General features: G+C 53.6%; 1 protein-coding gene, 1 long non-coding RNA gene and 3 other non-coding genes across 5 annotated transcripts; 4 read left to right on the top strand and 1 right to left on the bottom strand.

Annotated features, from left to right (window-relative positions):
• The first annotated feature begins 264 nt into the window (after nucleotides 1-264).
• RPL3 (ribosomal protein L3) lies at nucleotides 265-11,494 on the top strand. The gene is made up of 10 exons (XM_016226605.2): nucleotides 265-345; nucleotides 922-1,114; nucleotides 4,784-4,952; nucleotides 5,734-5,869; nucleotides 7,293-7,479; nucleotides 8,315-8,475; nucleotides 9,307-9,408; nucleotides 10,246-10,341; nucleotides 10,533-10,652; nucleotides 11,392-11,494. The coding sequence occupies exons 1-10, from the start codon at nucleotides 343-345 to the stop codon at nucleotides 11,434-11,436; spliced, it is 1,212 nt and encodes a 403-aa protein (XP_016082091.2). The 5' UTR covers nucleotides 265-342; the 3' UTR covers nucleotides 11,437-11,494.
• LOC114816826 lies at nucleotides 5,678-5,733 on the top strand. The gene has a single exon (XR_003764633.1). It is a non-coding gene; the product is annotated as a small nucleolar RNA U82P (small nucleolar RNA).
• LOC114816825 lies at nucleotides 6,860-6,952 on the top strand. Its single transcript, XR_003764632.1, has one exon. It is a non-coding gene; the product is annotated as a small nucleolar RNA U83B (small nucleolar RNA).
• Nucleotides 7,562-7,654, top strand: LOC114816824. The gene has a single exon (XR_003764631.1). It is a non-coding gene; the product is annotated as a small nucleolar RNA U83B (small nucleolar RNA).
• Nucleotides 11,495-14,328: 2,834 nt separating the features above from the next.
• Nucleotides 14,329-24,335, bottom strand: LOC114816410. Its single transcript, XR_003764182.2, has 3 exons — nucleotides 24,251-24,335; nucleotides 17,163-17,317; nucleotides 14,329-14,401 (listed from the first exon to the last, which is right to left on the bottom strand). It is a non-coding gene; the product is annotated as an uncharacterized LOC114816410 (long non-coding RNA).
• Between the last annotated feature and the right edge of the window lie 413 nt (nucleotides 24,336-24,748).

Below are 24,748 nucleotides of genomic sequence, written 5' to 3'. Positions count from 1 at the left end.
AGGGGCTCTGAAGTGAGCTTCATTCGGACACCTAATCACCCAATTCCCGCAGATCGAAGCCCCTCTAACTTCCACCCAAATCAGCCACCATGGTCCAGCAGAACGCTTTCTACCAAGTTAGGCCGCGGCCGCGCTCCGTAGGCGCGCCCCCCTCCCCCTTCGTTTCTGACAAGGGTCCGCAGCCTACTGAGCATGCGCGAAGAGCACGCGGGCGCGCAGGGCCGCGTCGACGTCGACGAGGTCGCGCGCCCCCTCGGCCGGAAGGGGCGGGGCCAGAGCGCCTATATATAAAAAAGCCGGCGACCCGCTCGCTCTCTCTCGCTTCGTCGACGTGGTGTCGTCATGGTACGTGCGGCCATGGCGGGCGGCTTGGGCTTGCGGGAGACCAGGGGCTGGGACTATCCGTCTCCATCGGCGCCATCGCGACTCCTCCGTGCCTCCCTCTCTTCTCGGCGGGGAGAGGGAGCCCCGGGGGAGTCGGAGGCGGCCCCATTTTCGGGGTTCGGCGCTGGCGAGGGCGGCCAGGGTGCTGGATGCGGGCCCGAGGCTGGGCGGCCTAGATGGCATGAAAGGCATGGGGCACCACTGGATCCAAATGATATCCTCGATGGGTGGACATAAAAAACCTAATTGCCGAGTTCTGATTGCTTCCTGAAGCCGGTGGGGAAGCTGGAGCCCCTGGGATGGGACTGCCCTGTCAATTCAGGACGACCTGGACGCTTTTTAAGCGGCCCCATGATCAGGTCGAGCGCTTAGTCCACTGCTGTGCACATAGCGCTCAATAAGTACTATTAAATGAATCCCTGAAAGGGGTTCCTTGCAGGCCCCAGGAAGTGCTCCCGAGGAAGGTGGGGCAGGGCTCGTGGGGTCGAAAAGGCAGCGTTAACGAAAGATGCTTTTTTTTTTTTGGGTCTCTTTTAGTCCCACCGCAAGTTCTCGGCGCCCAGGCACGGTTCCTTGGGCTTCCTGCCTCGGAAGCGCAGCAGCAGGCACCGGGGCAAGGTGAAGAGCTTCCCCAAGGATGACCCCACCAAGCCCATCCACCTCACCGCCTTCCTGGGCTACAAGGCGGGCATGACCCACATCGTGCGGGAAGTCGACAGGCCTGGGTCCAGTGAGTCGTCGCCTCTCTTTCTTGCATTCACTTTAGCTCCCCAAAAAGGGCGGGGTTTAAGTGCTTGCTCTGTGCAGAGCACTGTTCCAAGCGCTGGGGGAGATACAGGATCATCAGGTCGTCCCACGTGAGGCTCACAGTCTTCCCCCATTTTAATAGTATTGTTGGTATTTGTTAAGCGCTTACTATGTGCAGAGCACTGTTCGAAGCGCTGGGGGAGATGCAGAGTAGTCAGGTTGTCCCATGTGAGGCTCACCGTCTTCATCCCCATTTTAGTAATAATGGTGGTATTAAGCGCTTACTATGTGCAGAGCACTGTTCTAAGCGTTGGGGGAGATACGGGGTCATTAGGTCGTCCCACGTGAGGCTCACAGGCTTCCCCCATTTTAATAGTAATGTTGGTATTTGTTAAGCGCTTACTATGTGCAGAGCACTGTTCGAAGCGCTGGGGGAGATGCAGGGTAATCAGGTTGTCCCACGTGAAGCTCACCGTCTTCATCCCCATTTTAGTAATAATAATGTTGGTATTTGTTAAGCGCTTACGATGTGCAGAGCATTGTTCTAAGCGCTGGGGAAGATACAGGCTAATCAGGTTGTCTCATGTGAGGCTCACAGTCTTCATCTCCATTTTAATAATGTTGGTATTTGTTAAGCGCTGACTATGTGCAGAGCACTTGTTTTAAGCGCTGGGGTAGATGCAGAGTCATCAGGTTGTCCCATGTGAGGCTCAGTGTCTTAATCCTCATTTAACAGATGAGGGAATTGAGGCACAGAAGTTGAGTGACTTGCCCACAGTCACACAGCTGACAAGTGGCCGAGGCTGGATTCGAACCCGTGACCTCTGACTCCCAAGCCCATGCTCGTTCCACTGAGCCACACTGCTTTCTACCCCCAGCGCCTTGAACAGTGCTTGACACATGATAAGCGCTTAAACACCATAATTATTAAAATGTCTTATATCTACCCACAGCGTTTAGATCAGTGCTTGGCCCGTAGTGAGTACTTATTGTAGAATATTATAGAATTATTATTTTGAAGCAGCAGTGTGCTTTAGTGAAAAGAGCATGGGCTTGGGAGTCAGGTCGTGGGTTCTAATCCTGCCTCTGCCACGTGGCTGCTTGGCGACCTAGGGCAAGCCAGTTAACTTCTGAGCTTCAGTTACCTTATCTGTAAAATGGGGATTAAGACTATGAGCCCCATGTGGGACAACTTGATTACCTTGTATTTACCCCAGTGCTTAGAGCGCTTGACACATAGTAAGTGCATAACAAATACCGTCATTATTAATCCTGCGTTCTTCTGTTCTGTGACCTTGGGCAACTCACTTCACTTCTCTGCCTCAGTTACCTTGTCTAAAATGTGACTGAGCCTTAGGTGGGACAGACCGTCCAACACGATGTGCATGGATCCACCCCAGCCCTTAGTTACGGTTCTGGGCACGCAGTAAGCATTTCAACGAATACTGTTATTATTAAGCTAAATAAGGTTGGACACAGTTCCAGTCCCACATGGCTCACAATAAGGAGGGAGTATTGAACCCTCATTTTAGGGCTGAGAAAAGAGAGAACTTTTGGTAAGATGACTTACCCAAGGTCAAACGAGACACGTGGCAGGACCGGCATGAGAGCCCAGATCCTCCCAGGCCCGGGCTCCGTCCACTGTCCTAGGCCACGCTGCTTTCTCCTGTAAGGAAAAGGTTTTTCTATTCACCAGTAGAAGGGAGCCGCGTTCTGGGTTACACTGTGCATGTCATTGTCTGGCACAAGGTGACAGCGTGTGCTGGGGCCTACCTTAGTCTCCAGTGGGAAGAACGAGGACTTGGGTTCTAGTCCTGGCTCTGTCATTCAAATTCCGTGACCTTGGACAAGTCACAGTACCTCAGTTCCCTCATCTGCAAAACGAATAGAGCACCTTTGCCCCTTGTGACCGAGCCTCATGTAGAACCTGATTACTTTGTATCTGCCCCAGCACTTGGGAAATGTTTTGACCTAGCAATTGCCCTGATTAGTGGTGGTGGATGGGAGTATCCTTGGGAAACCATGGAGGCAGAGACTCTTCCAATCCGCCAGGGTAGTGACATGCAGAAAGAGATGTGGTCTGGGCAGGAACACGGCAGTGTGGTTGCAGTACCTTGCTACAGGACCAAGCTACTTATCCACCATCTCTGAGAGGCAGTGTGACCTAGTAGATGAGAGTACGGGCTCTGGAGTCAGAGGGACTCAAGCAAAAACTCCTATCGACTTCATTGCAGTCTATCACCTTGCTCCCTTCTTACCTCACCTTCTACACTCCTAGTGCCTCATCTGTCCCCTGGCCCATGTCATACCTCTGGCCTGGAATGCCCTCCCTCCCCAAATCTGCCAGTTACCAATCTGCCCCCCTTCAAAGCCCTGCTGAAGGCTCACCTCCAGGAGGCCATCCCACAATAAGCACCCTTTTTTCCTCTCCTCCCCATCGCCCCTACTCCCTTAACTCTGCCCCCCGTCCCCACAGCACTTGTGTATATATTTATAATTCTATTTATATTACATGTATTATGTAATTTTATTATTGATGAGACTGATGCTTGCTTACTTGCTTTGATTCCTTTCTCTGCCCTCGACCGAGCCCATTGTGGGCTGGGATTGTCTATTGGTTGCTGAATTGTGCTTTCCAAGTGTTTAAGGGCAGAGCTCTGCATAGTAAGCGCTCGATGAATACAATTGAATGAATAAAGGCCTTGAGTTCTAATTCTGGCCCTGCCATTTGTCTGCTCTATGATCTCATCTGTAAAATGGGAGTAATCCTGTGAGCCCCATGTGGGACATGGTCTGTCCAACCTGATTAGCGTGTACTTTTCCAGTGCTTAGTACGGTGACTGGCATAGAGTATCAGTAAAAAAATGTTCAATTTTGTGTGTAATGTGTTCTACACATTCATAAACTCAATACATAGTTGCAACCGCATTCCAGACTTTTCACACCAAGAAAAGATTCCAGAAATTCTAGTTATTATACTGTGTTGACCAACTAAGGGAGAACAGCAGTCACCTGAACCCAATGAGAGGTGGGGGTAAGGCTCCCTAATTCTAAGTCTGTAGACCATTTTGTAGCAGGAGATGTGTCCCATTAGGCCTATCACCACAGTCTGCTGCCTACTTATTCCCTCCCTCTTTGTAGAAGAATAATATTGGTATTTAAGTGCTTATTATGTGCTGAGCACTGTTCTAGGCACCGGAGTAGATACAGGTTAATCAGGTTGTCCCACATGGGGTTTAGTCTTAATCCCCATTTTACAGATGAGGTAACTGAGGCACTGAAGTGAAGTGACTTGCCCAAAGTCACACAGCTGATAGGAGGCAGAGCTGGGATTAGAACCCATGACCTCTGACTCCTAAACCCAGGCTCCTACTGAGCAACAGCCCTGCTCCTCAACTTTGAAGCCCTACTAGAGGCCTTCCCCGATCAACCCCCAACCAACTCCCTTTCGGTCTGTATCTTTCAAGCATTTGATATCCACCTCACTCTTAGCCTCAGTATGCATTTGTATGTGTTGAGCCCCTCTGAACTAGTTCCTTGCCGGCAAGGAACATGCGGTATATTGAGCGGTGCTCTGCACAGAGCAAACCGCCAATAAATAGCTTGGATTTGGTTGTATCCTAACTGAGGTTTGTGCCTCTCTTCCCCTCAGAGGTGAACAAGAAGGAAGTGGTAGAGGCCGTGACCATCGTGGAGACCCCACCCATGGTCATCGTGGGTATCGTCGGCTACGTGCAGACCCCCCGCGGCCTCCGCACCTTCAAGACCATCTTCGCCGAACACATCAGCGATGAGTGCAAGAGGCGTTTCTACAAGAACTGGTAAGGACGCCGGGAAGACCAGAGCTCCACCTGACTCGTGAAGTCTGACACGTATCAGAGTTGAGTTGATGAGATGGGACGGGCCTCACTTCCCAGGGGGTGTCATATGCCCAGATGGGTAGGGGATGTGCCTTCAATTACAGGATAACCGGCACCCAAATGTAGATCAGATAGGCCCGAAGGAGGACGATGGTGGGATTTTCCTTGGGGTGTGTCGAGGGAGGTTTGGGAAATGGACTACAAGTGATGAGACCCTTGACGGGCGGACATAGGAAACCGCCTCTGGCGCTTGATGCTGATTGTCAAGTTCTGAATGTAGTTCTGTGTCCTCTGGGCGAGTTGTGATCTGAACCAGAAAGGATGATGGGCCTGGGATTTTATTTACTATTTTTGCCCCCAGAAAAGCCCAGCCGTAGTGTTAATTGCAGTCAGTCGATCCACTTTATTGAGCACTTCGTAGGTGCAGAGTGCACAATTTTTCTGTGGAGCCCAGGGAGGTTTCCTGCCCAGTTAATGGCTGAGGGGAACAGGAATTGCAGTGTCTGTTCCGGATGCCTTTGACATCTATTAACACGCTCCGACCATCCCGCGGCAGCTCCGCTCGGCTCTGGCGACCCCGCCTCTGCCCGATGAGCTCGGCTCCGCTTGCCGGTGGAGAGGACTCCTCGGAAGCCGGCAGTGAGCCAGGACTCCTTGGCCCCGGCGCCTTCCGCTCGACCCCGAGGGGGCCGATGAAGGGCTGAGCCGAGACCCCCTCCCCAACTGTGCTCTGCTCCTGAAGGCACAAATCCAAGAAGAAGGCCTTCACCAAGTACTGCAAGAAATGGCAGGATGAGGAGGGCAAGAAGCAGCTGGAGAAGGACTTCAACAGTATGAAGAAATACTGCCAGGTTATCCGTGTGATCGCTCACACCCAGGTGAGTGGCCCGGGACCCGAGGGGGGGAATTGAGGCTCGGGAACCGGGGTCAGGATCCATCTGACTCCCGGCCCGAGGGGAAGACCTGGGGATATCGATGATTGGGGGCCCCAGATTGGCCCCGGGGTCAGGATCCATCGGAGTCCTGGCCGCCCTGGTCTGTGCTCTACTAGCCCAGAGGTGCTTGTTCTCTAGGAACTGCCAGAAGCCTGGGTTTAAAGCAGACTGGACTAGCCATATGGTTGGTAGCGAGCCCTTGGGGCTGCTAATGTTCAACCTTCAGCTCAGCATGGGCTCGGGGGCAAATTCCAATGTTGCCAGCAGGGGGCACTGCATCCCGCGTTCTCCACTTGCCCTAAAGGAGAAGCTTGCCCAGCTGGTGTCCCGCACCACTTTTATGATATTTTAAGTGCTTATTATGCCAAGCACGGGGCTAGATTCAAGCTAATCAGCCTGGACACAGCCCCTGCCTCACCCGGGGCTCAGACTTTATCCCCCTTCTACGGAGGCGGTAACTGAGACACAGAGCAGTGAAGTGTGACCTGCTCCAGAGCCAGGATTAGAACCCAGCTCCACCTGGATCCCAGGCTCGTGCTCTCCACTAGGCTGTGCTGCTTCTCCACCCACCATCTCTGGAGTTCAGATCACAGTTCAGTTTTTTTAATACAGCAACAGGACAGGGCCTGTTCTCCAAAGGGTCTGGCAGAGCTCCGGGTACTATTTAACCAGTGGACACCAGGGCATGAAAGCCTTGCTCAAGGCTGGCTGTAGGCATTCATTCAGTTGTATCTATTGAGTGCCTACTATGTGCAGAGCACAGTACCAAGTGCTTGGAATGTGCAACTCGGCGACAGGTAGAGACAATCCCTGCCCAACGGGCTCCCAGTCTGCAAGGGGGAGAAAGACAAAAATAGACCGGCAGCGTGGCCCAAGGCAAAATGGCCCAGGCCAAAGCCCTGGTGCACCACAGTGGTCCCTCAGGCAGACCAGACCGTTCAGTGATGAGTCGCTGGAAGAAGCGCCGGGCACGGCGCCCGAAACGAATGAGGATACTCTCCTTGCTGCCTTCCTTCTGAGAACGGTCACCTCTCCCGGTCCTGACCCGGTGATCGGCAGGCTGGGCCAGAGCTGGGACCGGTACGGTCGGCCCCTTTCCCTCAAATGGGTGTCTTCTGCCGGCTGAGCGTTTGACTGTACCCGGCCTGTTCGGCGCTCTTGGTATGCAGAGCACTGGGCTAAGCATTTGGGAGAGCCTGCTCACGAGCCTAGGGGAGCCAGACGGACAGTGTAAATTACGGAAAATAACTCACGGCTGAGGGAGCATTAGAAAAGGAGCGAGTCCCAGGCACCGAAACGATAAGCCACCGCCCCCCCCCCCCCCATCGCTCCCGCTAGTCTGACAAGTCCTCCGCCTCTTGTGCAGATGCGCGTCCTCCCCCTGAGGCAGAAGAAGTCTCACCTGATGGAGATCCAGGTGAATGGCGGCAGCATCGCCGAGAAGGTGGACTGGGCCCGGGAGAAGTTGGAGCAGCAGGTGCCCGTGGCCACGGTCTTTGGCCAGGACGAGATGATCGACGTCATCGGTGTCACCAAGGGCAAGGGTTACAAAGGTAGGTGCTCCTTTCCAGAAAATCCATACCTGACCCGCTGGGGATGGGGGAAGGGGCTCGATGCCCTCATCCCCGGGGCCGGGCTGTTCAGTGATGAGGCACTGGAAAAAGCGCCGGGCACGGCGCCCGACCCCGATGAGGAATCCTTCCTTGCTGCCTTCCTTCTGAGAACAGCGCTGAGGTTGGGATGCTGGGGGCCGGCCGTACCGGGAACCCCACCCCGTGGGCTCGACTCGAGGGTAATGATGGCATTAAGGGCTCTGTGTGTGCCACGTTCTGGGGTCGGAGCATGTTAGACCCTGTCCTGCCTTATTTTGAGGGAGGAGAGCAATCAGTGGTATTTACTGACCGATTAAGGTGTGCACAGCTCTCTACTAAACACTTAAGAAGAGTAAGGTCTAGTGGAACGGTCACACGCCTGGGAGTCGGGAGGACCCAAGTTTTAATCCCCATTCTGCCACTTATCTGCTGTATGACCTCGCGCAAGTCACTTAATCTCTCCCTTGAAATTAGCTCACCTGTGAATGGGGATTAAGATGGGGAGTCCCATGCGTAACATGGACTATTTCCAATCCGATTAGCACGTATCTGCCCAGCACAGTGCCTGACAACACAGTAAACACTTAATAGATGTCATTAAAAAAAAACAGCACTAGGGGACACGTTCCCTGTTAGAGGCTTTGCAGAAGAGGAAACTGAGGCATAGGAGATAGTTGCCCAAGGTTAAACGGGACACCTTATAGTCACCTGCTTTTCAAGTTCCGCTCTCTTTCCACCGGCCCCCCTCCGCTTCATCAATTTCCCCCTCCGGAACTCACGTGACCCTCTCTTTCAGGGGTGACCAGCCGCTGGCACACAAAGAAACTCCCTCGCAAGACCCACAGAGGTCTCCGCAAAGTAGCCTGTATCGGGGCCTGGCATCCTGCCCGCGTGGCCTTCTCTGTGGCCCGCGCCGGTCAGAAGGGCTACCACCACCGCACCGAGATCAACAAGAAGGTGAGGTGTGAAGGGAGCCGGCTGGGTAGGACTGGGTGACAGTGAGCCGGCCGGCCGGCTCCGGGAACTGCTGAACTTTTCTGAGTCTTTCCCTCGCATCCACCCTCCCTCTCTGTTCCCAGTGAGCTGCGGGTCGGCTCCAGACGCCGGAAAGTCCAGGCTCTGGCTGTAGGTCCCCAGGGATCCATCCCAACTCTGGACGCGGGACGACTGGGCTCTGATCTCTTCCCCTGTCAGCATCTTCTATCGCTTGTTTGTTCCCTGAACAATACGGGACATGTGGAGATCGCATTCTCTACCATGTCCCGCCGCACTGCTCTGAGGGGCTTGGCTTCCTGCGAGCACCTCGGTGGTTCCCCTGTGGCCGGGGAAACTGCCTCGCGGCCCTCCGGTGACACGCGCCCATTGTTCGAGAAGGGCGAGGCCGTCTGCCCTTTAACATGAGGCACAAGTGCCCCGGAGGAGGTGGCCCGTGGCTCCCTGGGTGGCTGCGGCTCCTGCTGGCCTTGGGCTTTCCCCTCTCGCCTCTCTACGTGGCCTTACTGAAGTGCTGCTATCCTTCCCTGGGGAAGCAGCGTGGCTCAGTGGAAAGAGCCTGGCCTTCGGAGTCAGGTCATGAGTTCGACTCCCGGCTCTGCCACTTATCAGCTGTGTGACTGGGCAAGTCACTTAACTTCTCTGGGCCTCAGTTACCTCATCTGTAAAATGGGGATTAACCGTGAGCCTCACGTGGGATGACCTGATGACCCTGTATCTCCCCCAGCCCTTAGAACAGTGCTCTGCACATAGTAAGCGCTTAACAAATACCAACATTATTATTATTCTATTCAGATCTACAAGATTGGCCAAGGCTACCAAATCAAGGACGGCAAACTCATCAAGAACAACGCCTCCACCGACTACGATCTGTCGGACAAGAGCATCAATCCGCTGGTGGGTGTCCCTCTTGGGTTGGAGGCCCCGCCCGACTCCCCTCCCCCGGCCTCCGCCAGATATGCTGCGCTCAGCAGCAGCGGCCCCCCAGCTGGCGGGGTTGGACGCGGCTCAGGGAAAGTCCAGGTGGTGCAGGGACGGGCTGAATCATAGGGTGCACTGTTTACCAAGTTATTAACTGATCCCGAAGCCCGAAACTCCCTTGGCAGCTCCTTGCAGAAGGCAAACCTCCATCTATTGTAGCTGGCTCCAAGCTGAGGGATTTGCATCCTGCTGACTCCGATCTTCTCCAGAAGATCGCAATCTTCCTTTCCCTCACAGCTGGCCCCCCGGAGAGCACGGTGTCTGCATTTCGGCCTTAGCCATCTCCCTGCCCACCTCAACCCCGTGTGGATTGCTCGGGGTTCCCGGCGTGCGGGGAGGATGGCGGCGAGGCTGGGGAAAGGGTTAGCGATGTTTTCTTTTTGCACTTGGGGGCCAGCCTCTTGGGCTCCTGTGTCCACGTCAGCAAATGGTATTTGAGGAATTACTGTAGGCAGAACACTGTACTGAACGCTTGGGAGAGTACAGAGTCTTAAGTGAGTCTGTAGACCCGATCTCCGCCCGCAAGGAGGTTAGTCTTGAGGGAGACCGACATTAAAATGAACGATAAGGGAAAGAGGATAAGGGTTATATTCCAGTGTCCTGGGGGTGGTCTGAGGGCCGAAGGGCTGCCATCCTTCCCCGGGGAAGCAGCGTGGCTTCCCAAGTGGCACCCAAGTGCGTAATCGACACCGAAGGCAAGGTGGATAGGATTGGGAAATAGCGGTGATGTTTCACCCGCCGTTTCTTCCGCAGGGAGGCTTCGTCCACTATGGTGAAGTGACCAATGACTTTGTCATGCTGAAGGGTTGCGTTGTGGGAACCAAGAAACGTGTCCTCACCCTCCGCAAGGTGAGCAGGGCTTCGGGGTGCCGGCCATCGGGGCCGCGCAGGGCATTTGAGAGGTGGAGTGGAACACCCGGCCTTCTGTTGTAGCCAGGGACTGGCTGCGGGGAGGAAGGGGGTTATTGGTGTCGTGCGAGGAGGGTGGTGAGGAGCCGTGAAGGACCGGCCCCTGACCGGGCTGCGCTCTGTGCCCGTAGTCTCTTCTGGTGCAGACCAAGCGCCGCGCCCTGGAGAAGATCGACCTGAAGTTCATAGACACCACCTCCAAGTTTGGCCACGGCCGCTTCCAGACAGTGGAGGAGAAGAAGGCTTTCATGGTGAGGACCTCCTTTTCTCCTTCCCCATCCCCCTCCTTGCTCTCAAGACAGCAGATGCCATGACCTAAACTGTTTGTTGTCTACAGATAAGTCTAGAGATTGCACGCAGGAAACCTGCCGGACTAGCTCTTGTGCAACCTCGCACAGGGCTGCTGCTATTTGCTCAGGATGAGGCTGAGCTGGAAAGCATTAGAGGAGTGAATTCAGGGCGGGGGGAGGCGGGAAGAGGGGGACAGACAGCCCTCGAAGCCTGAGACTTCCCCAACTCGTGTCTGGCCCGTGCCGGGAGTCACCGCAGAAATCTAACAGGGTGGCACTCCGTGTTGGCACTTTCCTGCTGCTGCCGCTTCCCAGCTCAGATCTCCATGTGGAGAAGCGGCATGGATGCGAAGGAAAAGCAAGGACCTGAGTTTCCAATCTCAGCTCTACCACTTTGCTGCTGTGTGACTCTGGGCACTTTACTTCCATGCTCTGCACCTCAGCTTCCTCATCTGCCAAATGATTCACTGAGCCCCTTGTGGGACCTGATTGTCTTGTGTCTAGCTCAGTGCTAGTAAGGGCTTAACAATTGCCTCAATTACTGGGTTTCCCTGGTTGGGTGTCTCAGCTGGGGTCAAGAGGGTGGTGACAGGACTGCTGGGTGGGGACCAGGTAGAGAAAGCTAGAGGCCGAATCCCCCTGCCTAAACCGTGATGGTCTGCCTTCCTCTCCCACTAACATAGTCATGACTTCTTTCCAGGGACCACTCAAGAAGGACCGGATTGCTAAAGAGGAAGCTGCTTAATGCCAGGGACCGATTGGGAGCAAGCTGGTGGTCTATGAATAAAACAATTGTATAAAAACTTGGTTTGGGTGAATCTTCTGACCAGGAGCCAGGGAAGGATAAGTAGGATCCAAGTCGCCCTTCCCATCCCACCCCCCCCCCCCCCCCACACACAGCCACTCCATCCTCACCTGCTCATGTGCATCAGGGTGTTCTGTTCCTGGACTAAGGATGGGGAGATGTTGTGCCACACTGTCACAGGGCAGCAGGAGATCTTCCACCGTGCCCCCCGGAGTCAGGACGTCACCCTAAAGCATCCCACCTAAACAGGCCAATGTCACCCGTGCTGGCTGTAGCTCTCCCCGTCCGACCACCACAGGACGTCTCCGCCATGGCCACTTGTCATGACTAATTGTTGGATGTTTGCCCAGCCTGGCTGGCTGTTTGCTCACCTGCCTTCTCCCCTCCCTATCCCTGCCCCCTTCCTGATTCAAGAGCAAGTAATAGGCAGGTGCCACATGTTTCAGAACTCTTTGGGCCTGGTAAGTTGCTCCCCGGGGGGAGGATGGGCAGATCTCAGTAGGGGTAGAGGGACAGTAGCCTGGATGTGCCAGACCTTGGCTGCTGCTGCTGGGGTTTTCAAGGGATTTGGAACAGAGGTTGACTTCCTTGCATTTCTGCTCTGGGACCTCAGGTGCAATATAAGCTTCAGTGGTCATCAAGCGGGACTGCTTACAGCCACTTTACCCTGTAAGGCTTTTTTTTAACCCAACTTTTAGCCCTCTACCCACACTAACCTCAGGGAATATGTCTGTTTAAAATGTACTTTCCCCAGTGCTTATTAAAGTCCCCTGCACACAGTAAGCACTCAAATACAATTGACTCATGAAGTCCTGGCTTGGAGCTCTGCCTCAGTGACTTCATCTGTAAAGTGGGCATCTGTCCAACCTGATTAGCAAGTCTACCCCGGTGCTTAATACACTGCTTGGCACACATGGCAGGCACTTAAATACCATGAAAATCTGGGCTCATGGCTGCTCAGCCCAATGCCTTTCTGCTTGTGATGAAGTGCCTCAGCAGGTGTCTTCCCTATTTAAGGAGTTATCTTGGCCACCATATGTACATACATATAATTTATGCATTTGTTATTTCCCATACTTTGCCAATTTGTAGGAAGCAGCAGAGCCTAGCGGACAGGGACAGGTAGTCAAAACCTGGGTTCTAAAACTGGCAGAGCACTGGTCTCCTGGATGACCTAGAGAGCAAATCTCTTCCTCAGTTCTTTCATCCTACTTAGCGTGTGAGCCCCATGGGGGATAGGGGTTGTGTCCAACCTGATTATCTTATCCACCCAAGTGCTTAGGCCATAATTGTGTGTGCCCCTATTGTGCTGAGTAGCTTACAACCACTCTTACTAGCCAGCAACTACTATGAAGGGAGTTTTTCTCTGACCCAATGAGAGCATTTGTGAGTATCCTAATGGTGTGGGAATGATATTGACTTCCATCAGCCTGACATCCAGTTCATGACCTTTGAGGTTTTTTTCTATTAAGAGGAAGCCCTCTCCCTCCTACTTCACCTCACTGATCTCTCCAACCCAGAAGCGATGTAGTTGAGTGGATAGAGCAGGGGTCTGGGAGTCAGATGGACCTGCTTTCTAATCCCTGCCCCACCACACTTTGCTTCTCAGTACCTCAGTTACCTCAACTTTAAAATGGGGATTAAAAGCATGAGCCCCACGTGGTACAGGGACTGTGTCCAAACCCGATTTCTTTGTATCCACCCCAGCACTTAAGACAGTGCCTGGCACATAGTACATCAAAAATACGATATGTGACATGGACTGTCCATTCTCATTAAGTTGTATCTACCCCAGTGCTCAGAACAGTGCTTGGCCAATAGTAAGTGCTTAACAAGTACCATAATTATTACCCAACCACGAAGCCCCATTCCTCCAATGCCAATCTACTGTTGGTACCTCAGTTTCTTCTGACCTGCTGCCAACCCTGTGCCCATGTCCTTCCTCTCAAATTCCCTCCCCATCATTCCTGAGAGCCCTCTCTCCTCGTCTTCAAAACCCTTTGAAATTCATCTATCTGCCCTACTCTCTACATTAATAATAATAATGATAGTTGTTAAATGCTTACTATGTGCCAAGCACTGTTCTAAGTCCTGGCGGAGATCCAAGGTAATCGGGTTGTCCCATGTGTGGCTCACAGTCTTTTAATCCTCATTTTATAGTTGAGGGAACGGAGACACAGAAGTGAAGTGACTTGCCTAAGGTCACACAGCGAGAAGTGGTGGAGCAGGGATTAGAACCCACATCTTCCGACTCCCACGCTTTTGCCCCCAAGCCACACTTCTCTATGCTTCCCTGCATTTCCAAACTTGGCTGTGTACCCCTTAAACACGTTGAATATTCCGCCCAGCCCGAACGTACATATCCTAATACTTCTACTATTTCCCTTAGGTAATTCCCCTTCTAGATTGAGCTCGTGGACAGGGATCATAATCATAATTATGGTATTCATTAAACACTTATGTGCCGGGCCCCGGAGTAAGCGCTAGAGTGGGTAAAAGCAAATTGGGTCGGACACGGTCCCTGTCCCACACTGGGCTCGCACTCAATCGCCGTTTTACAGATGAGGTCAATCTGTTGTATTCTCCAAACCGTTAGTACAATGCTCTGCACCGAGTAAGCGCTCAAGGCCGTTGGATTGGTTATTTGATCTATTGCTTGTACCCACCCCAGTGCTTAGTGTAGTGCCTGGCAGATAGTAAGCATTTAACAAATACCATCTTTATCACTATCATTATTAATAATCAACTCCCCGTGGGCAGGAATTGTGCCTACCAACTCCGTCGTGCGCTCCGCACACAGTAAGCGCTCAATAAATACCCAGGGCAGGGTGATTTGGGACTTGTTGGGATTTATTGTTGACACGCCTTCCTGCCCTTCAGTCCCCTCACCAATCCAATCCAGCGCCTGTGGGGCGAAACAGTCTGCAGGTGAGATTAGCACTGGGCTCTGAGCCAGAGGCTAGACTCAGTCTCTTTGCCTAATAGGCCTCTGTTTACCCCTCATCAAAGGTGGGGGAGGTTTTCCTGGCAGGAGGGTTGTGTGTGTATGTGTGGGCGTGGGTGTGTGTGGGTGGTACCGGGACCCTGCAGAGAGAGGGGGTCTCCCATCAGTGTGAACCAGGGAGGTCTGAGTGGAGGAGGGCAGGAGGGCAGGTGGGCGGTCAGTCGTCCCCCGCCAAGCACCTGGGGGATGCTTCTGAGATCTGAGCCAGGCGTGGCTGGCGTGGAAACCACACCAGACCATGCGTGCAGGGTGTGTACAGTCAAGGGGGTGTACGTGGGGGGGCTCCTGTCGGCACCCAGGCAGGGCCCCGATGCGCCAATTGACGGTCGGACCACTTCTCTGCCCCGGCCGCCGGTCTCGGGGGTTTTAGGGGAGTGGGGGGGATCTGTCAGGTGGGTGGCCTGGGAGCCCCTCCCACCCCGAGCAATCCGCTGGATCGGCTTACGGGGTCCCAGCTCTCTATCGCTGGGAGACTAATTGGACCGCTTAGCTTTGGGCTATCTTTTTTCTTTTTAATGGTACTCGTTAAAGCGCTCCCTATGCGCCAGTCGTCGTACCAAGCGCTGGAATAGATAGAAGCTGATCAGTTCGGACGCAGTCCGCGTCCCACGTGGGGCTCGGTCTTCGGCCCCGTTTTACAGATGAGGTCACTGAGGCACAGAGAAGTGAATAATGGTGGTATTCGTTAAATGCTTACTCTGTGCCAAGCACCATCTAAGGGCTGGGATATATACAAGGTAATCAGGTTGGACACAGTCCCTGTCCCACGTGGGGCCACAGTAGTCTTCATCCCCATTTTATAGATGAGGCCACTGAGGCCCAGAGAAGTGAAGTGACTAATTCAAGGTCACACAGCAGACACGTGGCAGAGCCGGAATTAGAACTCACATCCTTTGACTCCCAGGCCCGTGTTCTTTCTACTAGGCCACGCTGGCCCCAGGTCACACAGCAGACAAGTGGGGGGGAACCGGGTCTAGAACCCAAATCCTTAACCCCCAGGCCCAAGCACTAGAGAAGCAGCATGGCTCAGCAGCAAGAGGTCATGGGTTCTAGTCCCGGCTCCGCCACTTGTCAGCTGTGTGACCCTGGGCAAGTCACTTCATTTCTCCGTGCCTCATTTACCTCATCTGTAAAATGGGGATGAAGATTGTGAGCCCTACGTGGGACAACCTGATTACCTTGTATCTAGCCCAGCACTTAGAACAGGGCTTTAGACTGTTTAGACTGTGAGCCTGTCATTGGGCAAGGATTGTCTCTATCTGTTGCCAAACTGTACATTGCAAGCGCTTAGTACGGTGCTCTGCACATAGTAAGCGCTCAATAAATACTATTGAAAGAATGAGTGAATGAATGCTTGGCACATAGTAAGCGCTTAAATACCAACATTATTATTATTATTAAACACTAGGCCATGCTGTTTCATTTTATTTAAAGTTTGGGGGACGGTGGTTGGTTGGAAAAGCCAAAATACACTACGGGCCTGGGAGTCAGGGGACCTGGGTTCTACTCTAGGCTCTGCCACTTGTCTACTGTGTGACCTTGGGTGAGTCGCTTCACTTCCTCTGTGCCTCACTGACCTCATCTGTAAAATGGGGCTAAGTGTGTAAGCCCCACATGCGATAAGAACCGTGTCCAACCTGATTGACCTGTATCTACCCCAGTGCTTAGGACGCATAGTAAGCGCCTAGCCAATACCATCATTCTTATTTATTATGATTTTAGGCCAAGCTGCTTCTCTAGTTTTATTTAAAGAGTGGGGGGCGGTGTCTGGTTGGAAAAGCCAAAATGATCAATCCTCAAACCACCTCCACTCCAGCCAGGGAATGTGGCCTCGTGTGGCCCTGGCAACGTACAGCTCTTTCTTCTCTGTCAGGTGAGGGAAGAACAGGGGGCTTCCCCTTGCCTTACAAGGAGTAGTCTGGGTTCCCCGAGGCAGTGTAAATAAAGTAGACTCCCCTCGGCCCCCCCATGTAACTAAAATGCGTGGCCCCCAGCTCTGCCGTTGGGTGGGGGGGTGTTCAGATCTCAGCCACCGGCTGCAGGATGGGGCAACGGGACCCCCACCTCACCGATCCGTGGGCGTCGGAGCTGGATCTTGCCAACGTGGGCTGGCGGGCGCTAATAGTAATAATAGTTATGGCATTCGTTAAGCGCTTACTATGTGCCAGGCACTGTACGAAGCACTAGGGTGGATTCAGGCAAATGGGGTGGGACACGGTCCCTGTCCCACATGGGGCTCACAGTCTCGATCTCCATTTTATGCATGAGGAAACTGAGACGCATGGAAGTGAAGCGATTTGCCCAAGTTCACACAGCTGGCGAGTGGCAGAGCCGGGCCTAGAACCCAGATCTTCTGATTTAGGGGCCTGTGTCCTTTCCGTTAGGCGAGAAGGCTTCAGGCAGGAGGGGAAAATCTCCATAAGTCAGTCGAGGCCGGTGTCTGGGGGCCACGGAAGGGAAAGGGAGGAGCTAGGAAGGGCAGGTGGCTTGCAATCATCCGCTCTGCCAGCCACCGAGCAGCTGCCAGGGCCTGGGTCTTTGATGGATCCTACAGGTGCAGAATTTATGTGCTTACAGATGCGGGTGGGAAGGAAAAAACTGGAGTCCCCCAGGGCGGGTTCTCCCCCATCTCCTCCCCCTCCGCAGCTCCCCCTTAGCCTACCTTTCCTTTCTCTGCTTTTCAATGCTCCTTTTCCCTCCTCCTCCATGTCCCTAGTCTCTGCAGCAAGTTTCAGGGGGGCCCAAAACCAGTCCCGCGCATGCTCCCGGACTCAGACGCGGGGTCTCCGCAAAGGAATCCGTCTGCAGCAGTAAAGCCTTGGATAAATAATAATGATGGTCTCTGTTAAGCGTTTACTATGTGCCAATCACTGTTCTAAACACGGGGGTAGAGACAGGGTAATCAGGTTGTCCCACGTGGGGCCCATACTTTTAATCCCCATTTTACAGATAGGGAACTGAGGCAGTGAGAAGTTAAGTGACTTGACCAATGTCACACAGCAGACAAGTGGGAGAGGAGGGATTAGAACCCACATCCTCTGACTCTTTTCACTAAGCCACATTGCTTCTGTAAACACCGTTTCCTCCTCTCATCCTCCTCCCGTGCCCCCCACCACCAGGCTCTCAGACATCGGGGGCTCTCTACCCCTCCAACCTTGGCGGGGAGGGGAGGGAATGGGGAAATGTTATCAGTTTCTCATTATCTAACGGCTCTGATGGCTCTCCTGGTGGCCCTTGGCTCTGGGCACCTCCTCCTCCCCACTCCCAATTCTTCTAATGTGAAGCGGCGTGGCTCAGTGGAAAGAGCACGGGCTTTGGAGTCAGAGGTCATGGGTTCGAATCCAGGCTCTGCCACTTGGCAGCTGTGTGACTGTGGGCAAGTCACTTAACTGCTCTGTGCCTCAGTTACCTCATCTGTAAAATGGGGATGAAGACTGTGAGCCCCACGTGGGGCAACCTGATTCCCCTGTGTCTACCCCAGCGCTTAGAACAGTGCTCTGCACATAGTAAGTGCTTAACAAATACCAACATTTTTATTATTATTACCTCCTTGAAGCCTAGGACCCTGTCCAGTGCTCTACTCTTGCCCCATGCTTAGTGCAGTGTTCTGCCCCTAGAGAGGGCTTGATAAAAGAGAAGCGGCCTAAAGTTGTGGATAGAGCACGGGCCTGGGAGTCAGAAGGTCATGGGTTCTAATTCTGACTCCACCACCGGTCTGCTCTGTGACCTTGGGCAAATCACTTCTCTGGGCGTCAGTCACCTCATCTGTAAAATGGGGATCGAGACCGTGGGACAGGGGCCGTGTCCAATTCAATTTGCTTGTAACCGCCCCAGCACTTCGTACGGTGCCTGGCACGTAGTAAGCGCTTAACTAATTCAGTCATTCAGTGGTACTTATTAAGCGCTTACTGTGTGCAGAGCACTGTACTGAGCGCTTGGGAAAGTACAACAATCAACCGTCACATTCCCTGCCCACAACGAGTTTACAGTCTAGACAAGGGGAGGCAGACATCAATACGAATAAATCCCATCAGTCCTCCACACCAGGGCTCCGCTGGGAATGGGACCGGATCAGCCGTGGGTGATCGACTCACTCCCCTGGGTCACCCCTCGAATCGGCTCCACCCGGAGTGGGGGGGCGGCTCCTTCCCACCTCTCGATCCCGCTCCCCACCCAAGCCGGCCTCTCCTCTCCCTCCAACTGCCCCTAAACCCCCCCTCTCTGCGGGGGGCCAGCCCCCGTCCGGGGGGGCGGGGAGGGGAAAGAAGAGGTTCTCATAGTAACGTCGCTCCATCGCCCACCTACAGAAAAAACGCTACATCTGGGAGACCGACAAGGAATCCAAGCACCACATATGTGATAGTGGGCGAGCTGTGGGAACCGGAAGTCTTAACCCTCACGGTCCTGGGCGGTGCCCATGGCAGCGGGGGGACGTCCTCAACGGGGTGCCACGTGCCGGCCTGGAATTTCCTGGTCAGGGGTGGGTCAGAGGAGAAAGTAGCATGGCCTAGTGGATTGAGTACGGGCCCACCATCGGTTGCATGACCTTGAGCAACTCACTTCATTTCTGTGGGCCTCAGTTCCCTCATCTGTAAAATGGGGACTGAGACTGTGAGCCCCCTGTGGGACAGATGGTGTCCAACCTTGATTTGCTTGTAACTACCCCAGCGCTTAGCACAGTACCTGGCACATAGTAAGCACTTAACAAACACCACGATTATTTTGTTATTATTATTATTATCTGGGCCTCAGCTTCCGCATCTGTAAAATGGGGATTCAAAACCTGTTCTGCATCCTTAGACTGAGCCCCATGTGGGACAGGGACTGTGTCCCACCTGATTATCCTGCATCTCCCCCAGCTCTGAACCCAGTGTTAGGCACTGAACAACTACCCCAGCTATTAAGTTTTTTGTTTCAATGGCATTGTTTAGTACTTACTATGTGCAAGGCACTATGCTAAATGCTGGGATACATACAATCCAATCAAGTTGGACACATGGGGTCACAGTCTCAGTCCCCACTTTACAGATGAGGGAACTGAGGCACAGTGAAGTGACTTGCCCAAATTACCACAGCGGACAAACGGCGGTCCTCCTGACTCTCGGGTCCGTGCTCTATCCGCTAGGGCGTGCTACTGGAGGATGAACACTGGGATTCAAATGTCTCCCTGACACCAATAATAATAACAGTATTTGTTTAGTGCTTATTATGTGCCAAGCGCTGTCCTAAGCACTGGAGTTGGGGCAAGGTAATCAGCTTGAACACAGTCCCTGTCCCACATGGGGCTCCCAGTCTTAATCCTTATTTGACAGATGAAGTAACTGAGGCACAGAGAAGTGAAGTGACTTGCCCAAGGTCACGCAACAGATGTATGCTGGGATTAGGGCCCACCTCCTCTGACTCCCAAGCCCGGACTCTGCTGCCCACTTGGCCACGCTGCCTCCCAAGAGAGAGCTGTTCACCGGACCCCCGGCCCCTTTCTCCACGGCCAAGATGATTGAGTAAATGTTTGTGGAGCCGGTGACATGAAAAGTTCCCGGGGCCTAAGGGCTCTCGTTACATCCGGCGGGGCAGGAGCTGGGTCACCCTGGGGACTCAAGTGGCTTCCGCAGAGCACAAAAGGTGACAACAGGCAGGAGGCCCGCTGTTTCCGGGGGGGACCGGGGTGGGGGAGGGAGATGCACATGCTAAGCACACGTGTGCTTCCACACACACACACACACACACACACACACACACCCCAACCCATGCCTCCTACAACCTCACAGTTGGTGGCCTTCACTCTGAGGGGCGAAGAAGGACTACTGTTCCCAGCGTACCATTGTCCTGAGGCCACACCATGCCGCTCTCTGGACCAGTCGGTCAGTCATTCGTATTTATTGAGCGCTTACTGTGTGCAGAGCACTATACTAGGCACTTGGGAGAGTACAAGGTAACAATAAACAGACATATTCCCTACCTACAGTGAGCTTACAGTCTAGAGGGGGAGGGGGACGTTAATATAAATCAATAAATGACAGATATGGACATAGGTGCTGTGGGTCTGGGACGGGGCGGGGTGAACAAAGGGAGCAAGTCAGGGCGACGCAGAGGGAGTGGGAGAAGAGGAAAGGAGGGATCAGTCAGGGAAGGCCTCTTGGAGGAGATGGGCCTTCAAAAGGCTTTGAAGGAGGGGAGAGTAATTGTCTGCCGGATATGAGGGAGGGAGTTCCAGGCCAGAGGCAGGACACGGGTGAGAAGTCGGCGGGAAGATAGAGGAGATGGAGGGCCAGCGAGAAGGCTGACATTAGAGGAGCCAAGTGTGCAGGCTGGGTCGTAGTAGGAGAGCAGAGAGTCCAGTGCTCCCTGAGGTGACTGCCCCAGCCAGGGCCATCTGCGGGCCTGAAGGGGTCAGGAGCCGGGTTGGCTGTGTGGTGCCCGTCGGATGACGGATCAGGTGGGTGATCTCCCTGTCCTGGCACCATCTCTCTGGGGGCCCAGCTGGTCGGTGGAGCTAGGCTCCGGCCTCCCACCTTAGGAGGTGGGAGGGGTCTCCCGTTTCAGTGAAAGCTCCTCCTCACTGAGATCCCCTGGCTCTGTCCTTTAATGATCACTGGGATGTGTGTTCAGTGCTAACTCTGTGCAAAACACGGGAATAGATAAAAGATAACCGGGACAGACGCAGTCCCTGTCCTGTACGGGACTCACAGTCTAAGGGGGAGGGAGAACAAGGGAGGCAGAGTGGTCTAGCGGATGGAGCGCAGACCAGGGAACCAGAGGACCCGAGTTCTAATCCTGTTCCGCCACTTGCCTGCTGTGTGACCTTAGGCAGGTCTCTGCACTTGTCTGTGCCTCCGTTTCCCCAACTGCAAAATGGGGATGCGATCCCTGTTCTCCCTCCTTCTTAGACTGTGAGCCCCATGCGGGACACGGACTGAGTCTGATTAACTTGCATCTACCCCAGTCCTTAGAACGATGCTTGACTGTAAGCTCGTAACAAATCCCAAGGGAAAAAAAAAAATTGAATCCCCATTTTACAGATGGGGAAGCTGAGGTTCAGAGACGTGAAGTGCCTAATGACACCCAGCAGGCAAGTGGCGGAGCAGGGGTTAGAACCCAGGTCACCTGACCCCCGGATCGGGACTCTTTTCACAAGGCCGCCCTGCTTTTCTAAGGAAGATTTCTCTCCCCTGTGCTGAAGGCCTGAGCCAGGCTCATTGTCTCCTCGGGCTGCCCTGAGAGGAGATTGTCCACAAGGGTTCTGTTTGAATCACCCTGGGGAAAAAAGGAAAAAAAAGATCATCCTCTCTGCTAGGAATGGCAAGAGTCCTCAGTCTCATTCCATTCCTCCCATACAAAGGAACGCACCAACCGACAGACATTTCTGAGCATGTGAGAACAGGGAGTTCGGAAAGTATCCATCCTGTAACCTTAAAAGGAGCAGGAACGGCGGGGGGTGTCTTCCCCTCCCTAACTCACCGGTGGCCAGCCGGCCGGACGACCCACCCTTCCGGCGTGAGCCGTGTCCTCGGTCAGGGAAGTGACTGGGAAACTCAACCCCGCTCCCCAACCCCCTTCCTCACCCACCATAATGTCACCTGAAATAATCATATCAGCCAAGCTTTTTTTGTTTTTTAATGTTCTGGATTCCTGCCCCAATTTTCACCCTCTCTGGGCTCCTCCTCAGAGTAGTGGTGTTCCCTCCCAGGGAAGGTGGGAGAATCAGTAAGGGTCTTCCATCCCTAGACCCCTGGCCCAGAATCCAGAGCCACGAACCCCTCGCTTTTCCTCTCTGACCCACCGTTTTATGAATTTAAACTCCTGGGAACACTTTTGGATTTTGGAAGGAGCGATGGTCAATCTCTTTCCCTTCCTGTTGCCCCAGCCTTTATGCCACCCCTGCTCCGCTTATGGCCTGGGAGCAAGAAAATTTAAGCAGCGTGGCTCAGTGGAAAAGAGCCCGGGCTTGGGAGTCAGAGTTCATGGGTTCGAATCCCGCCTCTGCCACTTGTCAGCTGTGTGACTGTGGGCAAGTCACTGAACTTCTCTGTGCCTCAGTTTCCTTATCTGTAAAATGAGGATTAACTGTGAGCCTCACGTGGGACAACCTGATTACCCTGTATCTACCCCAGCGCTTGGAACAGTGCTCTGCACATAGTAAGCGCTTAACAAATACCGACATTATCACCCCCCATGGAATCCATGACGTTGCTTTCCTCACGATCCACTCGTCCTCAACAGGAGGGGCTCAGTGCCATTCTCCCCACGGGGAGAAGAAAAGCCCAGAGAGGGGAAGATACCTGTCCACGGTCGCCCAGCATGGCAGTTGAAGTGGCAGGCGGGGGCCGGAAGGACGCCCGGACCTTCTCCCTCATGGGGGCCAAGCGAGCCCATATCCCCGAGGCCCCAGGGTGCCTGGTCCGGTGCAGCCGCCGGCCCCAAGGTTACCGAAGTTCACACGACTTTGGAGAAGTCTCTCCCTCTCCCAGCCCCCCAAGCAGGGACACCCCGTGTCCCCCGCGGAGTCATCGGAAAATTGCCGGGAGGGGAGGCACTAAAGATAGCCGCTCTACAGTCTGGACTTCCCCAATCCTCCTCCCCGCCGGCCCTCAGCCTTTCCCAGAAACAGGGCCCACCTAGAGTGACCAGTCTCTTCCGGGTTCCAGCAGGCCTGCCCTCTGTCCCATACCAAATGTTTTCTCTCTCTTGTTTTTTATCTCTGCAGCCGAGCCTCCCTCAGCCACAGTGCCAGAGTTCACAAGGGCTTGGGAGGGGAACGCCGAGGCTCTGGAGCAAATGGGGTGCAGTCAGGGGATCCCCCGGAGAAATACGCAAAATTGGCGTTGTTCCACAAAATGGCGGGCTTGACATCATCACGTGTGATGTCACGTGCATCTCCTTGTCCGGGAATCAGAGGTCAGTTTATCCCTTTCAGAATATCGCACCTTCTCTTCTCCCCTCCTTGACCTCTTACTCTCTCCCCTCATCCCTTCACCCCTCACGAGAAGGTGCGTGGCTCAGTGGAAAGAGCAAGGGCTTTGGAGTCAGGGGTCATGGGTTCGAATCCCGGCTCTGCCACTTGGCAGCTGTGTGACTGTGGGCAAGTCACTTAACTTCTCTGTGCCTCAGTTACCTCATCTGTAAAATGGGGATTAAGTCTGTGAGCCCCACGTGGGGCAACCTGATTCCCCTGTGTCTACCCCAGCGCTTAGAACAGCGCTCTGCACATAGTAAGCGCTTAACAAATACCAACATTATTATTATTATTATTATCCCTCTCCCTTGACCTTAAGGGGCTGAGGGAATGTTAGGGAGATCCGGTGGTCCATCCCAGAGGACCAGCGTCACACGGCTCCTCCGATTCCGTCGCCGCTGTCGGAGACGGGGCCAACAATGGCCAGCGAGGCTGATGGTCCTCTGTTCTTCCGACAGGACAATCCTCTGAAGTGCTCTCTCCTTTTCACCCACTTTCCTCTCTGGGCTTTTTTTTTTGTAAAGTGCTTACTCTGTGCCAGGCACTGTACTACGCGCTGAGGTCGATACAAGCCATTCAGGCTGGACACGGTCCATGACCCACGTGGGGCTCACAGCTTCAATCCCCACTCTACAGATGAGATAACTGAGGCACGGAGAAGTGAAGTGACTTGAACATGATACCACAGCAGACAAGAGGTGAAGCCAGAATTAGAAACCAGGTCCTTCTGCCTCCCAGGCCCCCGGTCTCGCCAGTTGGCCACGCTATATGCACGAGGTGAACACAGTGACACTCACGTTTTGTTTGCTAAGGTGAGGCTCCCAAGTGGCAGAAGAAAACAGGAAGGTGCCTGGAGCCTCTAAGAGGCGTGCTGAGCCTGCAGGACCTGAAAAGGGGTTAGAGGGCAATCTCATGCGTCTTGGCCCCAAAAAACCCTCGCGTGTCACATGATAAGCACACATGACGAGAAATCAAATGGACATTGTATTGTTATCATTATAATAATAAGAAGAAGAATAAAATTGTGTTATTTGTTAAGTGCTTACTATGTTCCAGGCACTGCACTAAGTACTGCGGTAGATACAAGATGATCAGGTCGGACTGAGCCCCGGTTCCACCCAGGGCTCGCAATCTTAATCCACATTTTAAAGCCGACGAAACTGAGACACAGAGAAGTTAAGTGACTTGCCCGAGGTCACCCAGCAGACAAGTGGCAGAGCCAGGATTAGAAGCCAGGGCCTCTGACTCCCAGGCCCAGGTTCGCTCAATTGTAAATATTTTCATTACCCTATTTA

This window comes from Ornithorhynchus anatinus, chromosome 14 (assembly GCF_004115215.2).
Source record: "Ornithorhynchus anatinus isolate Pmale09 chromosome 14, mOrnAna1.pri.v4, whole genome shotgun sequence".
In the NCBI taxonomy this organism is placed as follows: Eukaryota; Metazoa; Chordata; class Mammalia; order Monotremata; family Ornithorhynchidae; genus Ornithorhynchus; species Ornithorhynchus anatinus.
The sequence above is the reverse complement of the archived record's forward strand: the minus strand, read 5'-3'. Positions and strand labels throughout refer to the sequence as shown.